General features: G+C 52.1%; 1 protein-coding gene across 8 annotated transcripts in view; it reads right to left on the reverse strand.

The window, feature by feature from the left end:
* The window catches only part of CEP170 (centrosomal protein 170), a 1,733,932-nt gene that overhangs the window by 102,810 nt on the left and 1,616,154 nt on the right, over positions 1 to 14,968 (reverse strand). For all 8 annotated transcript variants that reach the window (XM_069607948.1, XM_069607946.1, XM_069607950.1 and 5 more), the window contains one exon: positions 275 to 368. In XM_069607948.1, the coding sequence (XP_069464049.1) occupies positions 275 to 368 (94 nt within the window). The remainder of the gene's footprint in view (positions 1 to 274; positions 369 to 14,968) is intronic.

The following is a 14,968-nucleotide window of genomic DNA, read 5'->3' on the forward strand; positions in this document are numbered from 1 at the left end:
CCTTGGAATGGGGCGGCAATTCCGCCATCCACCAAGGCGCTGCCGGTCCGGGTACGGCGTCAACCAAGGCGTTAATAGCGCCATTGGTTAGCGCCGTACTCGGAATGAGGCCCATAGTGTCCAGTTAACACTAACATTTAATCCACAGAAATGCTGAAAGACCAAAACAATCGTAAAAGCAAACATGACATTCACTTTACCAATTATTTTCAGTGTTTAATGAACACAACTTTTTTGCTAATTAAAACGTTAGTTATGAAAAGTTATGTCATACCATGCTTGAGGTTTTTAGAACAGGAATTTCACTTTCTGCTCGCAATTTGTTTTCAATTTCATCCCAATTTCGGTCTTGGTCCTTAAATAAAATCCTACAAAGAAGAAGAAAAGTTCATCTTTTAATCCAATGAATAATTAAATAATAACCATAATACCTAAAGTAGCACAAAAGAATGGAAGATAATTGACATGTGTAATTTAAACAGATTAGTGGAAAAACAAGGAAAAACATGGCTACGGGGACGGGACGTTTGAGTAATTAAAGTAACTCACCGTAGTGACTACTCCTAGTCCATAGTTCCCCTTTCCTCCATACTTCCTTCTCGCCTTCCCCAGCAGTATGCCAATGGCTAAAATGTAATAAGGGTAGCCAGGTATCTAGGCGTCCAATGTGTTCAAAGGGGACTGAGGTGACGTGCCAGAGGGTGGGCGTTCCCACGCCTGAGGCAGCGCTCCCGCACACTATACTAAATTTAAAGGCGACGCTAAATGTTTTGCTGCCAAAGGTGACAATGGATTATGGGTACTCTAGTCACTATGGGGAGTAACTTTAGTTTATGTCACCTGTATTTTGACCAAACATGTGTTAACCGATTTGGCAAAAGAAAGGTATCATTTGCAGAAACATAGCTCCACATTAGGTTTTACAGTTCATTTGGATAATTTTTGCTGGCATTGGCCTCAAGATGATGGCTAGCTTAAGACACATCTTAAGCTAGCCATGTTTTTCCACTAATATGTTCAAATTACACATGTCAATTACTCATACGTCCCGTCCCCTTTCCTCCATGATTCCCCCGAACAAGAACATAGGGTGGAGCTGCGACAACCTGCCTCAAATCTAGGACGAAGCAAAAAGGTTCTTCAGAACCACTGGACCAATTGCTGCATCGCACCTGGAGCTGGAGTCCAATGAGTAGTGCTTACAGAAATCCGACAGAGCGGCCCAAGTAGCCGCCTTGCTGATGACATCCCAAGAAGCATGTCTCCGAAACGTGACACCCGTGGCCTTGGCTCTGACCGAATGGGCATGAATCCACTCAGGAACAGGTCTGCCCATGACCATGTATGCCTCCGAAATAGCCTGAACCATCCAACGGGTGATGGAAGCTTTAGAAGCCTGAGAGTCTGGGGAGGAGCACCCAAAAGTCACAAACAATGCCTCAGACTTCCTGAAGGATTCCATCAGAGAGATAAAACTTGGGAGCCCTCTTGAGGTCCAAGGAATGCAGGGTCCTCTCTGCCTCTGACTGCGGGTTCAGGAAAAACACTGGCAGACAGATCTTCTGATTCAGATGAAATGGAGAGACCACTGTAAGGAAGGCATGGTATTAAACAGTGAAGACAGACACAAGTGATCACAGTTCAAGGGTGTTTATGGAGCTTCAATGGGTTGGTTGAACGCCTATCTAAACCTAAATCGAAGGATAGGAGGAAGTTACGACCATCAAAAAATAATAACGCAGTCCTATTCGAGTCTGTCAAAATATAAGGGCCTATACTAATAAACCCATCCCTTTTTCTTACTTCTAAATATAAAATGGTGTGGGACAATAGTGTATGCAAAATGAAGTGTTCACGAAATAATATGTCAGGATAGTTGAGCAGTTGTCTTCCCTTCCCCACTTTTTCAGCATGGGCAAGGCAGCACATTCGTGCTTCGCGCACTCTATGGATTCTCTGCCACGAGGATACGGTTTAAAGCATAGATATCAGGGCCTTCTGCCAAAGCCTCCTTTCTAAAATGTCCGAGTTGAGCATGTTGAAGCCTTTGCTGGTCAGGAACCAGGCCGCCACCATGGCCTGGGTCCGGATGTTGCACCGCCGCACCCTGCTGCGTTGGGAATCCCCTGTTGGAGATCGGAAGGTGGATGGGACCCTGAAAGCACAACTGCAGCAGACCTGAAAACCAAGGTCTTGAAGGCCAGTGGTGGGCAATCAGGATGAGGCTGACACCAACTGAAGACCGAAACTTGTGGATGGTCTGTTGAAGCAGAGGGGAGGGCGGGAACGCATAACACCTGCGTCTGTGCCAACAGATCTGGAAGGCATCTCCCAGCGACCCCCAACCCCTTCCTGCCTCACGAAGCAAATTGGGGGCACTTGGAATTCAGAGTTTGAACCTGCAATTTGGATATTTGAGAAATTTCTGATGGCAAAGGTCTGCTGTGTTACCCATTTGATAGCAACTGGCTTTCACATCAACAAGCATCGACTTTGTGTGGGTGTTGACGAATACAGACAATTTGTCCCTTCTCCCCAGAAGCGAACCACCCCATTTGAGGCTAGAGAGGTGAGCCTGCGAAGCAAGACCCTCCGTAGTGGTCTGGGCAAGTGGGACCTCACTGGGATTAACTCCTCTCTTGGAGACAAGGACTCCCATTCTGGAATGGAACTCCCCATTCAAAACACCATGCCTGTGTATATGAATATGGAAAAAAGTGTATATCTCCTACAACCATGGCATTTAACAAATATCCTACTTTACCTCTTGGCTGCAGGTAATGCTGTACACAACCTGAATGCTGTGGGCAACAAAGGAGGACACTGTTCAAATTGTTTCTGTGATGTGCATAAGATAACAGATTGTAAAGCAAAGGGAGACTCCAATGGAGGCAGTGTAACTGCAACGCAAAAGCAAGCCTCTGCCGTACTGAGGTCTTGGAGGGGCATAGCCATGCTGGTCCACGGACCCAGCGGTAGCCACAGAGCCAGCGGTTGCAAAAAAGGCGAGTGAAACGCTAACCGAACGCCAACGAGTTGCCATTTTATCTGACATAGAAGTCCAAGACTGAACAGTACCAGTGACGGAAGACACCCGTCTTGTCTGGTGGGGCAATCACGCAGGACCTGTGGTGGCCCAGGAGGCCGGTAACAGGCGCAAAGACCAGACTAAGAGGAAGCCCGTTTCCCTGAGCTCTGTACACCTAGGACTGTAGCTACAGAGTTATGTAGCCACCGTGAAAGTCGACATTTCTGGAGCCTGAGAAATCAGATGGAAGACATACTGCTACAAGGCACGAACATTGCGAATTATAGCCGAGGAGCACATCCAACTCATGGGAGCCTGAGAACGCAAAGTGTGCAAATATCCCATGAAAGCGGGAGTGACAGTAATACGAACGTTGAGAAAAATCGCTGGAAAAGCTATTCAGGTTATTACGGGGAGCCTTAGAAACTCTCAAATAAAAAAATATATATAAAATGGGCACTGAGAAGTACTAGCACTGTAGATAATGGCTGGAAAAAGCTCTTCAGGTTACGAGAGCCTGAGAAAACAGAGTTTGCAACTAACACACGAAAGGGGGAAAGAAGGAGATATGAATAATTGAATTAAGGCCTAATTAAGCCACGAAGATTGCACACTTTGAACAGCCAGGGTGGACCACCACCCTATCCAAAATAACATGTGTGAAAGAAAAGAAGCTGTCTGAGGAATACAGGACAGTCACAGCGCCTCAAAGGAATAAAGGACAAACCTTTCTTTTAGTGTGTGCTCCCAAGCAATCCCGGAGGAATGGAATTGTTTGCACCAAGAACCAGTTTTCTTTATTATGTGGGGAGACTGCAAAGCTTGACTTGGTATCAATGCTGGGAAAAAGGAACTTCGGAAGGCTGAAACCAAGTCAAGTATAAACTGGGCCAGGCAGAAGTCTTGCTAAGGCTAGTGTACAAAGCCGCTTCATTTTCCTTCTTTTAGTTAGGCGTTTTCTATAGTGGTAGGGCCAGTAAGCTGCATAGGATTTGGACCAAAGAGTTTAGCATCTACCCTTAGTTTTTGTTTTGTTAGGTAGGGAACTTTTTTCATAGAAATAGGGCAAGCTAGGCGTCGATTTCTTTTCTTTTGATAAAACCCTTGAAACATGACTCGCAAACGTCCCAGTACTCCTCCTGCTTCACGACTGGGTCCGAGGCTACTCAACTCTCTATTTCTATTAGCTAGTGCCTCCTATGTCTTGTAATCTGGCTGGAATAACAGAGGGCTTGGCTTATATCACATCTTCCTGTCGCACAATCAGAATACTCCTTGAGCTTTAGTCTCTTCCAACGGTGGTCACAGTTCTAGTAATTGCTCTCTTTTTGAAAGCATCCAGATATTTCCCATATTTATCAGTAGGAACCAAACAGGTGGACGACTGATTAGAGAACTCTCCTGCTGCTGACACCCCAGTGCAGGAGCTGGGTTTAGAATGCAGGCATTTAGGGGGCTTTGTCAGGAGACTTGCATTACTTTTTTTAACATTGTTAGGACTAATTTTCTATACTCTGGCCTGGTGGACAGATGAACAGAAGGCCAACCTACATTGTGAGGGGGACAACTCTGGGAGCTGTAGCCAAACCAGTTTAAGGTAGCAGTGACGAGAGGTCTAGGCTAAATCTCAAGAGGTGGTGAGCTTGTAAAGGGTCCACAATGAGTACACACAATGGGAATCCCAAATTACTCACAGACAGTGGGGGTCATTCCGAGTATGGCGGTAGGGGCTTAACGGCACTGTTAAGGATACCGGTACTGTTAAGCCCCTACCAGCATATTCTGAAATCCGTTAGCAGGTCCCAGCAGGAACGGCTGGTCTGACCAGCCTTTCTTAGCAGGACCGTTAAGGGACCATGGAGCAAATAACAGGCCCCCTATGGGGGCTCAAATGGGAATGGGGAATGTTTTCTGAATGAGGACTTACCAGGTTTTCCAAGGTTGGAACGACCCGGTAAGTCCCCATTCAGAGAGACCGGACCCGGGTTTGGAGGTAGCCATGGCGCTAATAGCGCCATGGCTGCCTCCAAACTCGTTATGACCCCCAGTATGTATAAAAATAGTTATTTATTTATGGACAAATATCCTGTTGAAAAATTACTACTAACAGGTAGAAGTATCACACAACACTAATAATAGATTACATACATACACAGTCTATAGAGTAGGGCATAATACAAATCAAACCCCTTGTAAAAGAAAGTACAGATTAGTTTATGCACATGTCCACAGATAATTAACCCTAACTTCAAAAGTCCTTCCCTAAATTGTCTGGGGCCTTATGTCCAAAGGTTCAGGAAAAGTTCTGACACGGTTTGTGATGCTGGAAAGAATGAAGGTAGGGTCTCTGGGGTCCTGTGAACGGTTCCAAGGCTTAGATGACAGTTTATTCTAACTAACCAAAAAGTCCCCAACTTTCGGAAGGCTTGCGTGGGCAAGCAATGGCAAAGCCTAAGTATAGTAAAAGTATGATACAAGTTAGCAAAACTTTTAAAGGGCGTTTTATCGGCAGGTAAAGACCAATGTTACTCACCCCCCATAATCCAATTCTTTACAGGACTTTGCAGGTCAATGGAAGAAGGTCTGAGATTGCTTTTCCCGCCGTCAGCCTCAGTCCTTGATTCGCAGGGGTTGCAAGTGCGAGCAGATCTCAGGTCGGTGTCTTTAGCTTGTGCAAGGACTCTCGCATGGAGAATTAAGAAAAACATGATTCAGGACCCCTCTCAGGACTTGTCTCGATTCAGGTAAGCTGTTTCAAGTTCCAGACCTCAACGCGGAACGGCCACGTCGGCACCGCAGTATCCCAAACTCAGAGCTGGTCAAACACAGGGCAGTCCTGTGACCCTTCCGAAGGCTCTTCTTCGCAGGGTACCGAGCGGCCATCAGGAATGGATGTCTCCCCCCCCACTCCACGGGTCGCAGCTACCTCGCATGACTGGTGAAGATCGACAGCAAGAGAGGGCTCCTCCAGGACAGCAGCAGAAGTTGGTTGTCAGGCCTCCTTCAGGCAGGTCTCTGGTCTCTTCACAGGTCTCGCAGCTGGACACGAGTCTTGGCTTCTTCAGGTTACTCCAGAATCTCTCCAGAGTGGGTGCAGGGGTCCTCGTCTTAATCAAAGAGCCAGGTAAGAGCAGAAACTCCCAGTAGCCAATAGCAGAACTAGCCCCACACACACCCCAGCACTGGACCAATGAGGACCCCAGGCGGGAACACTCATGCATAACACTCAGACACACTGAAACCAGTTTGTGGATTGGGACCAGACAGTCCCAGCCCACATCCTGCCAGCAAACACACATAGCCCTCCAGGAGCCCACCAAAAGCCTCTGATTTCCCAGGCACTGGAAGTCCATATAAGGATTTTCCTGGCCTCACAGGCAAGGGAGAAGGCTAAAAAACAAGATGGACATATGACAAGCAAAAAACCTTGTGGTATGGCCATGTTTGGTCACTAGCCACTGTTAGTAGCCAAACGCGGTAAGGCTAAAACGGAAAGCACTGAAAAAAGGGTAACGAGTCACTGCTGCCACCAGCTTGTCCATTTAGCACACCTAGAGTAAACAAAAATCCTTTGAGTGTGAGTCTAGGGCAAAAACAAAAAGTGCACCCCATTTTACTGCATTGTACAATGAGAAAAGTTACTGCAAGTGATAAGAAGTTACTAAAAGTAGTAAGGAACAAGTTACTTACCTGTAACTGTTGTTCTCCAGCATGGGTCTGGCATGGATTCACATGCTCATGAATATTCCCCGTCAGGCCGGGAATCCTCGGTATAGAAAAAAAATCAGTATCAGTTTCGTTTCTGATCTGTCTTTCTTAGTAGTAACCAATCACTGGTCTCTGGGTCATACTGCCCCCAGCCAATGACTGCCCTCTCCCTAAGCCCCGCCTCTGGCAGCCATCCTCAGATTTGGTAGCACGTAAAGTGGAAGTATGACCAAGTGAAGAGCCGCAGAGGGGTAGGCGGGAGGGTTCGCATGTGAATCCATGCCAGACCCATGCTGGAGAACAACAGTTACAGGTAAGTAACTTGTTCCTTCTCCAGCATGGGGTCTGGCATGGATTCACATGCTCATGAATAAGAGAATACATAGCAGTACACACATGCACAACCACGGGAGGTGGCAACAGGCTCAACATTAAGCAACACAACAACTCAACATTAAGCAACTCTTACCTCCTCACCAGGCTCACCTTAGGCGAACAGGTTGCGCAGCACTGCTTGGCCGACCCTGGACTCCTCCCTGGAGTCCCGATCGACGCAGTAGAATCTTGTGAAGGTGTGCGTCGACCTCCACGTCGCAGCCCTGCAGATGTCCAGCAGGGGCACACCAGACAGGAACGCTGTGGTAGCAGCGATCGCTCTGGTCGAATGGGCTCTTGGACGGCCGGGCAGCGGTCGGTTTGCCAACCGGTGACAGTGCATGATGCAGCCGGAGAGACATCTGGAAATCGAAGTCTTCGAGAGAGCCTTCCCTTGATTCACAGTCCCAAAGTTCACAAACAGCTGTGACGTCTTCCGAAAACTCTTCGTGTGGTCCACGTAGAACTTCAGCGCTCTAGCTACATCCAGCGAGTTCAAAGTCCTCTCGGCCGGCGACGAAGGCGACGGGAAGAAAATTGGCAACACCAAGGGCTCGTTGAGGTGGAAGTCCGACGGCACCTTGGGCATAAAGGAGGGGTGTGTCCTCAGCACCACCCTCGTGTCATGAAAAGCCAAGTATGGAGGCTTGCAAGATAGGGCCTGGATCTCTCCCACTCGTCGTGCGGAGGTGATGGCCACGAGGAAAGCTGTTTTCCATGACAGGAAATTCAAAGGCGCCGAATGCATAGGCTCGAATGGGGCCCCCATGAGCCTGGTCAGCACCACATTAAGCTCCCACGCCGGGGCAGGAGCCTTCACCGGCGGGAATGATCGGAATAGTCCCTTCATGAATTCCTTCCCCAGGCGATGAGACCACAAGGACATCCGTCCCGTAGTCCTGGTATATCGGGAGATTGCAGCCAGATGTATTTTGATGGAGGCGTGAGCCAGTCCAGCTTTGTCCAGCGACAGTAGGTACGGCAGTACTTGAGGGGCCGTAATGCGCAGAGGGTTACTGTTCTGTGCACGGCACCAGATAGAGAACCTCTTCCATTTATGTCCGTAGCACTTGAGAGTTGAGGACGCCCTGGCCTTTGCAAGAACCTCTCTGCAGTCGTGCCCTCCAATCTCTAGTGCTGCAGGAGCCAGGCCTGCAAGTTCAGCGACTCCGGGCTGTGGTGAAGAATGGCGCCTCCTTCTCTGGAGAGAAGGTCTGCGTCCGTCAGCAGCTTGACTGGTGTGGACGTTGACAAGTCCAGAAGGACCGGGAACCAGATCTGTCTCGGCCACGCCGGTGCGACGAGGATCATCCTGCACCGGGACCTCTTGAGCTGGTTGATGAGCCGGAGCAGCAACGGCAGCGGAGGGAACGCAAAGAGAAATAGGCCGTCCCAGGGGAAGGAGAAAGCATCGCCCATGCTCCTCGGCTGGGTGAACCTGCTGGCGAACCTCCGGCACTTGGAATTCGTCGCCGTCGCGAAGAGATCGATTTGGGGTTCGCCCCATCATCGGAAGAGTCGATCCACTTGATCCTGGCGTAGTTCCCACTCGTGGCATGAGCGCAGCTCCCTGCTGAGTGAGTCGGCGATCGTGTTTTTTATTCCTGCCAGATGAAGAGGCACCAGAAGCATCTCTTGGGCGACAGCCCAATGCCACAGATCTTGGGCTTCCTTGGATAGGGCCGGGGACCTGCTTCCGGATGTAGAACATCGTGGTGGTGTTATCGGTGAAGATCCTCACCACCTTGCCCTTGAGGGACGGAAGAAAGGACCTGAGGGCCCAGAACACTGCGCGGAGCTCCAAGATGTTGATATGGAGTGACTTCTCCTCCGGGAGCCAAAGGCCTCTTGCGTGAAGATCTCCGGAGTGTGCTCCCCAACCTTCCAGGGAGGCGTCCGTCGTCACCGTCACCTGGTGAGCTGGGGTCTGAAAGTTCGTGCCCGCCGACAGATGGGAGCGGGTACCCCACCACCGGATCGCCTGACGGAACGTCTCGTTGAGAGGGATCCTGTCTTCGAAGCTGCCCGTCGACTGGACCCAGCAGGCGTCGAGGAACTCTTGTAAGGGGCGCATCCGAAGTCTGCAAAGGCGCACCAGATAAATGCAGGAGGACATCATCCCGAGGAGGGACTTGATAGATCTTAGCCTGGCCATGTCCGTGGCCAGCAGACGCTGCACCTTGCCCAGAATGGTCCTGGTCCTTTCCTCCAACGGCAAGGCCAGCCGCGCCACTGTGTCGAGCCTGGCTCCCAGAAACAGGGCGACTTGCGACGGAACCAGGTGGGATTTTGGAAAGTTGATGGAGACTCCCAGGTCCGTGAGCAGCTGGACGGTCTTCGCAGTGTGCTCCACGGCGAGCTCCCTTGTCCTTGCCCGGATGAGCCAGTCGTCCAGGTAGGGGTAGACGTGGATCCCCTGTAGGCGCAGCAGCACCGCCACCGGTGCAAGGCACTTGGTGAACACCCTGGGTGCCGACTTCAATCCAAACGGGAGGGCCTTGAACTGGTAGTGCCGCCCTTGGACCACGAACCTGAGGAACTTTCGGTGTCTTTTTAGAATGGGGATGTGGAAGTACGCATCCTCCAAGTCCGACGACGAAAGGAAATCGCCCTCCTCCAGCTGTCCCAGCACGTGCTGGAGGGTGACCATACAGAACTTCTGTGCCTTGATGTACTTGTTCAGTCGTCGCAGGTCCAGGATGGGGCGCCATCCTCCTGTCTTCTTTTTTACGAGGAAGTACCTTGAGTAAACTCCGGAGCCCCGAAGCCTCTTTGGGACGAGCTCGATGGCACTCTTCTTGAGCATCGCCCTTACTTCCAACAGTAGTTGAGGGATGTGATTTTCCTTCCTGGCCACAGGTGGAACGCGAGGGCACTTCTTCTGAAACTCGAGGGCGTGCCCTTGGGCCAGGGCGTCCAGCACCCAACGGTCGGTGGAGATTGACTCCCACACGCTGACGAACCTCGCCAGCCGGGCTCCCACCGGGGTGCTTCGGCGGGGGCCCGATCCCACAGTCGATTCAAACTTGTTTGGAGGCCGCCTTGCCTCCTTGACCTCCCTGTCGACGACGACGGGCACCACCTGACTTGCCGCGTCCCCTGTAGGCTTCCTGGGACGAAGATCTTGCCGCTTGGCGGTACGTGGAGGAGCCACTGCCGGATCCCTTGGAGGCACCTTGTCTGCCTCCGGAGCTCCGAAAGGACATCCGTCGTTGCTGGAGCACTCCCCGTGCTCTGTGTCTGTCTTGATGGCCTGAAGGGACTCATCAACCGCCTTCCCAAACAGGTTGTTTCCGTCAAAGGGCAGGTCTAAAACCTTGGTTTGTACGTCCTGGCGGAAATCCGTGGCCGTGAGCCATCCTAGTCGTCTCAAGCAAACGCTGTTGCCCAACTGACGGAAACCGGTGTCGGCGATGTCCGTTGCCACCGTGATGGCGTGGTCCGAAGCAACCTCACCCTCCTGTAGGATTTCAAGGGCCTCAGCCCTTTTGGCGTCCGGAAGGAAGTCCAACAGAGGGGCGATTTTGAACCACAACTCCCTGTCGTAGCGGGCTACGATAGCCAGGGTATTGCCCGCCTTGATAGCCGTCGCTGCGGATGAGATGATCCGTCGTCCCATCGTGTCCAGCTTCCAGCCCTCGCCGTCCGGCGGGGAAGTTGATGTCGAGGCCGATGCCCCTCAGATTTCTTCTTTGCCGCCGCCGGGACGACCGAATCCGGGGTAGGTTGCGCCCGAAGGCACAAGGGGGCAGCGTCAGGGACCCGGTACTACTTCTCGTACCGTTCCCTCTTTGCCGGCGCCGTGGCCGGGTTCTTGAGGAGAGTGAGCCCCTCATCCCAGATGTCATCAAGAAGCGGTACAGCGAGGACCGTCTTCCTTTTAGCCTCGCACCGTTGGTAAAGGAACCCTTCCTTCTTCTTCTCTTCTGGGCAGAGCTGGAAGAGCTCGGATGCCCTGGAAATCATGGCATGAAAGGATCCAATCTCGTCGGGCGGGGACGCCCGTGCAGGGGGCGACGGGGGACACGTCCCGTCGTCGCCTCCGTCGGCATCTGTACCTGTCGTAGCCGTGTCCGTGCCTGTATCATCCCCGTGGGTAGTAGACCGGGGGGAAGGCAGAGCAGGCCGCAGAGGTGGGAGAGGTGGCGTAGGATGCATCCTCCTCCTCTTATGCGGTGGACTTTCCGAAGGTCCTTGCTCCGGTTCCCCCGTCGGGTCTAGCTCAGGTACCTCCGTCGGGGGGAGGAGCAACCTTGTCCTTCTCTCCGAGCATAAGGACTGAATCGCTGACAAAATGGATGCCGAAGTGTCCTGCGGCGCTGGAAACAACGGGCGCGAGGGCTCTTGAGGAGCCTTGTCGGCGACACCGTCGCTCTCGTCGTCGCCCTCGTCAGTATCCCTCCCGATGGGCTGGGCCTCTTCCACGACTTCGATGAGCTCTTCTTCAGAGGTCGTGTCCGTATCCACGATGGCCACCAGCCCCTCGCCCACCTTTTCCAACGAGGACTTCGTGGGGGTCTTCTCAATGGGCCTGAAAGACGACTCCCTCCGCGGTGGCAGGGAGACTCTGGGTCCTGAGGTCGCCTCCACTGGTGTAGCCTCCACAGGCTGAGCCAGGGCCGCAGCAACATCCTCAATCGAGGTCTTAGCAGGGTGAATTAAGGCCATCGTCACCTTCTGTACGCCTGGGGCCTTCACCTTGGGGGGGAGGGTCCGAGCCTCGCTCCCCCTCTGCCGGAATCTTCGAGATCGACCGGGGCCTCTCCAGAAGCTTTGCCGGGTTCTCAGACTTCCTCTTACCCGAGCCAGAGCGTTGGCTCGCGATTGATGGCGCCGGGGAGGATGCGCCCTGCCTGGCAGCCAAGGAGCCCGAACGTTTCGCGCTCCCGGTGCCCGCGGACTCGCGGTGGTTAGCCTTTTGTTAGGGCCCCCGTCGCCAGGGCGCCCTCACAGAACTTAGAAGACCACTCGGACTTCTTTTTCTTCTTCTCGCCTGACGGGCTCTTCCCTTCCAGCCAGTTGGCGAGACGGAGGTGGCGATCCTTCATGGTCCGCTCCGAAATGTTCCCACAAAACGCACAGTCCTTCTCCGTGTGCGTCTTGTCCTCATGGAGACAGTAGAGGCATAACGAATGCTCGTCCTCCTTGAAAACATTCTGAAGTTGGCATCCAGGGCAGGTCCTGAAGAGCTTCCCGGGCGTCGAGCTTCCTCTCTCCTGGGCCATGTCCGGGGTAGGCCTCGGAACTTCTGGAATCCTCCAAAAGCGTAACTCGACAAAATCTTCACCCTTGAGGGGCGTAGAAAACTCCGAAACGGATCCCCGTTGATCGGATGTAGAAACGGTGGCGCTTGAGGCTCTATTTAACCGAAAAATGAGAAAAATCTCTGCGAAAAGGCAGCAAAAGCTCGAGAGCTACAGCACGAGGACTCCCAACACTTGAACGTGGGGTAAAAATCTGAGGATGGCTGCCAGAGGCAGGGCTTAGGGAGAGGGCAGTCATTGGCTGGGGGCAGTATGACCCAGAGACCAGTGATTGGTTACTACTAAGAAAGACAGATCAGAAACGAAACTGATACTGATTTTTTTTCTATACCGAGGATTCCCGGCCTAACGACGGGGAATATTCATGAGCATGTGAATCCATGCCAGACCCCATGCTGGAGAACAATATCTTATCTTCAACAACTGAAAAATAATTGAAAACGAACATGAAGAAATCACATTCCGACACATTATGGCATGAAAGCTATTAAAAATGAGTTATTAAAAATAACTGGTTTTCTTTTAAAACCCCATCAAAATGTTGGTAAGTAGCCGTACCACCTATTACTTTGCAATGTCAGGCAAATATTTACATCTTACACACTACTTAAAAGTTTGGTTGACATTGTGCTGCTGTTAATTTGATTGTAAATTAGGTTTTGAAGAGAGCTGAAACAACCCATCGAAGAAGGAACAAGTTACTTACCTGTAACTGTTGTTCTCCAGCATGGGTCTGGCATGGATTCACATGCTCATGAATATTCCCCGTCGTCAGGCTGGGAATCCTCGGTAAAGAAAAAACCAGTATCAGTTTCGTTTCTGATCTGTCTTTCGTAGTAATAACCAATCACTGGTCTCTGCGTCATACTGACCACAGCCAATGACTGCCCTCTACCTAAGAACCGCCTCTGGCAGCCATCTTCAGATTTGGAAGCACGTGAAGTGGCAGTATGACCAAGTGAAGAGCCGCAGAGGGGTAGGCGGGAGGGTTCGCATGTGAATCCATGCCAGACCCATGCTGGAGAACAACAGTTACAGGTAAGTAACTTGTTCCTTCTCCAGCATGGGGTCTGGCATGGATTCACATGCTCATGAATAAAGAATACATAGCAGTACACACATGCACATCCACGGGAGGTGGCAAAGGCTCAACATTAAGCATCACATCAACTCAACATTAAGCATCTTACCTCCTCACCAGGCTCACCTCAGGCGAACAGGTTGCGCAGCACTGCTTGGCCGACCCTGGACTCCTCCCTGGAATCCCGGTCGACGCAGTAGAATTTCGTGAAGGTGTGCGTCGACCTCCACGTAGCAGCCCTGCATATGTCCAGCAGGGGCACACCAGATAGGAACGCCGTGGTAGCTGCGATCGCTCTGGTGGAATGGGCTCTCGGACGGCCAGGCAGCGGTCGGTTTGCCAACCGGTGACAGCACATGATACAGCCGGAGAGCCATCTGGAGATGGAAGCCTTCGAGAGAGCCTTCCCCTGATTGACAGGTCCAAAGTTCACAAAGAGTTGTGACGTCTTCCGAAAACCCTTCGTGCGGTCCACGTAGAACTTCAGCGCTCTAGCTACATCCAGCGAGTGCAAAGTCCTCTCAGCCGGCGACGAAGGCGACGGGAAAAACACAGGTAACACCAAGGGTTCGTTGAGATGGAAGTCCGACGGTACCTTGGGCATGAAGGAGGGGTGCGTCCTGAGCACTACCCTCGTGTCGTGGAAAGTCAAGTACGGGGCCTTGCAGGAAAGGGCCTGGATCTCTCCCACTCGTCGTGCGGAGGTGATGGCCACAAGAAAAGCTGTTTTCCACGATAGAAACTTCAACGGGGCCGAGTGCAGAGGCTCGAACGGAGGTCCCATGAGCTTGGTCAGCACCACGTTGAGCTCCCACGCCGGGGCCGGAGCCTTCACCGGCGGGAACGATCTGAACAGTCCCTTCATGAACTCTTTCACCAGACGATGAGACCACAAGGACGTCCGGCCCGTGGTTCTGGTGTATCGGGAGATCGCAGCAAGATGAATCTTGATGGACGCGTGTGCCAGACCAGCTTTGGCCAGCGTCAGCAGGTACGGCAGTACTTGGGGAGCCGTAATCCGTAGAGGGTTAATCTTCTGTGCGTGGCACCAGACAGAGAACCTCTTCCATTTGTGTCCGTAGCATTTAAGAGTCGAGGACGCCCTGGCCTTTGCAAGAACCTCTCTGCAATCGGCCGGTATGTCGTATCCTCCAAACTCTAGCGCTGCAGGAGCCAGGCCTGCAAGTTCAGCGACTTCGGGTCGTGGTGGAGGATGGCGCCTCCTTCCCTGGAGAGTAGATCCGCGTCCGCCGGCAGCTTGATCGGCGGGGACGCTGACAAGTCCAGAAGGTCCGGGAACCATATCTGCCTCGGCCACGCAGGTGCGACGAGGATCATCCTGCACCGTGACCTCTTGAGCTGGTTGACGAGCCGGATTAGCAGAGGCAAGGGAGGGAACGCGTAGAGGAACAGGCCCTCCCAGGGGAACGAGAAAGCATCGCCCATGCTCCTCGTCTGGGGAAACCTGCTGGCGAACCTCCGGCACTTGGTGTTCGTCGCCGTCGCGAACAG

Source organism: Ambystoma mexicanum, chromosome 4q (assembly GCF_040938575.1).
Source record: "Ambystoma mexicanum isolate Mex_15411 chromosome 4q, UKY_AmexF1_1, whole genome shotgun sequence".
NCBI classification, from domain to species: domain Eukaryota; kingdom Metazoa; phylum Chordata; class Amphibia; order Caudata; family Ambystomatidae; genus Ambystoma; species Ambystoma mexicanum.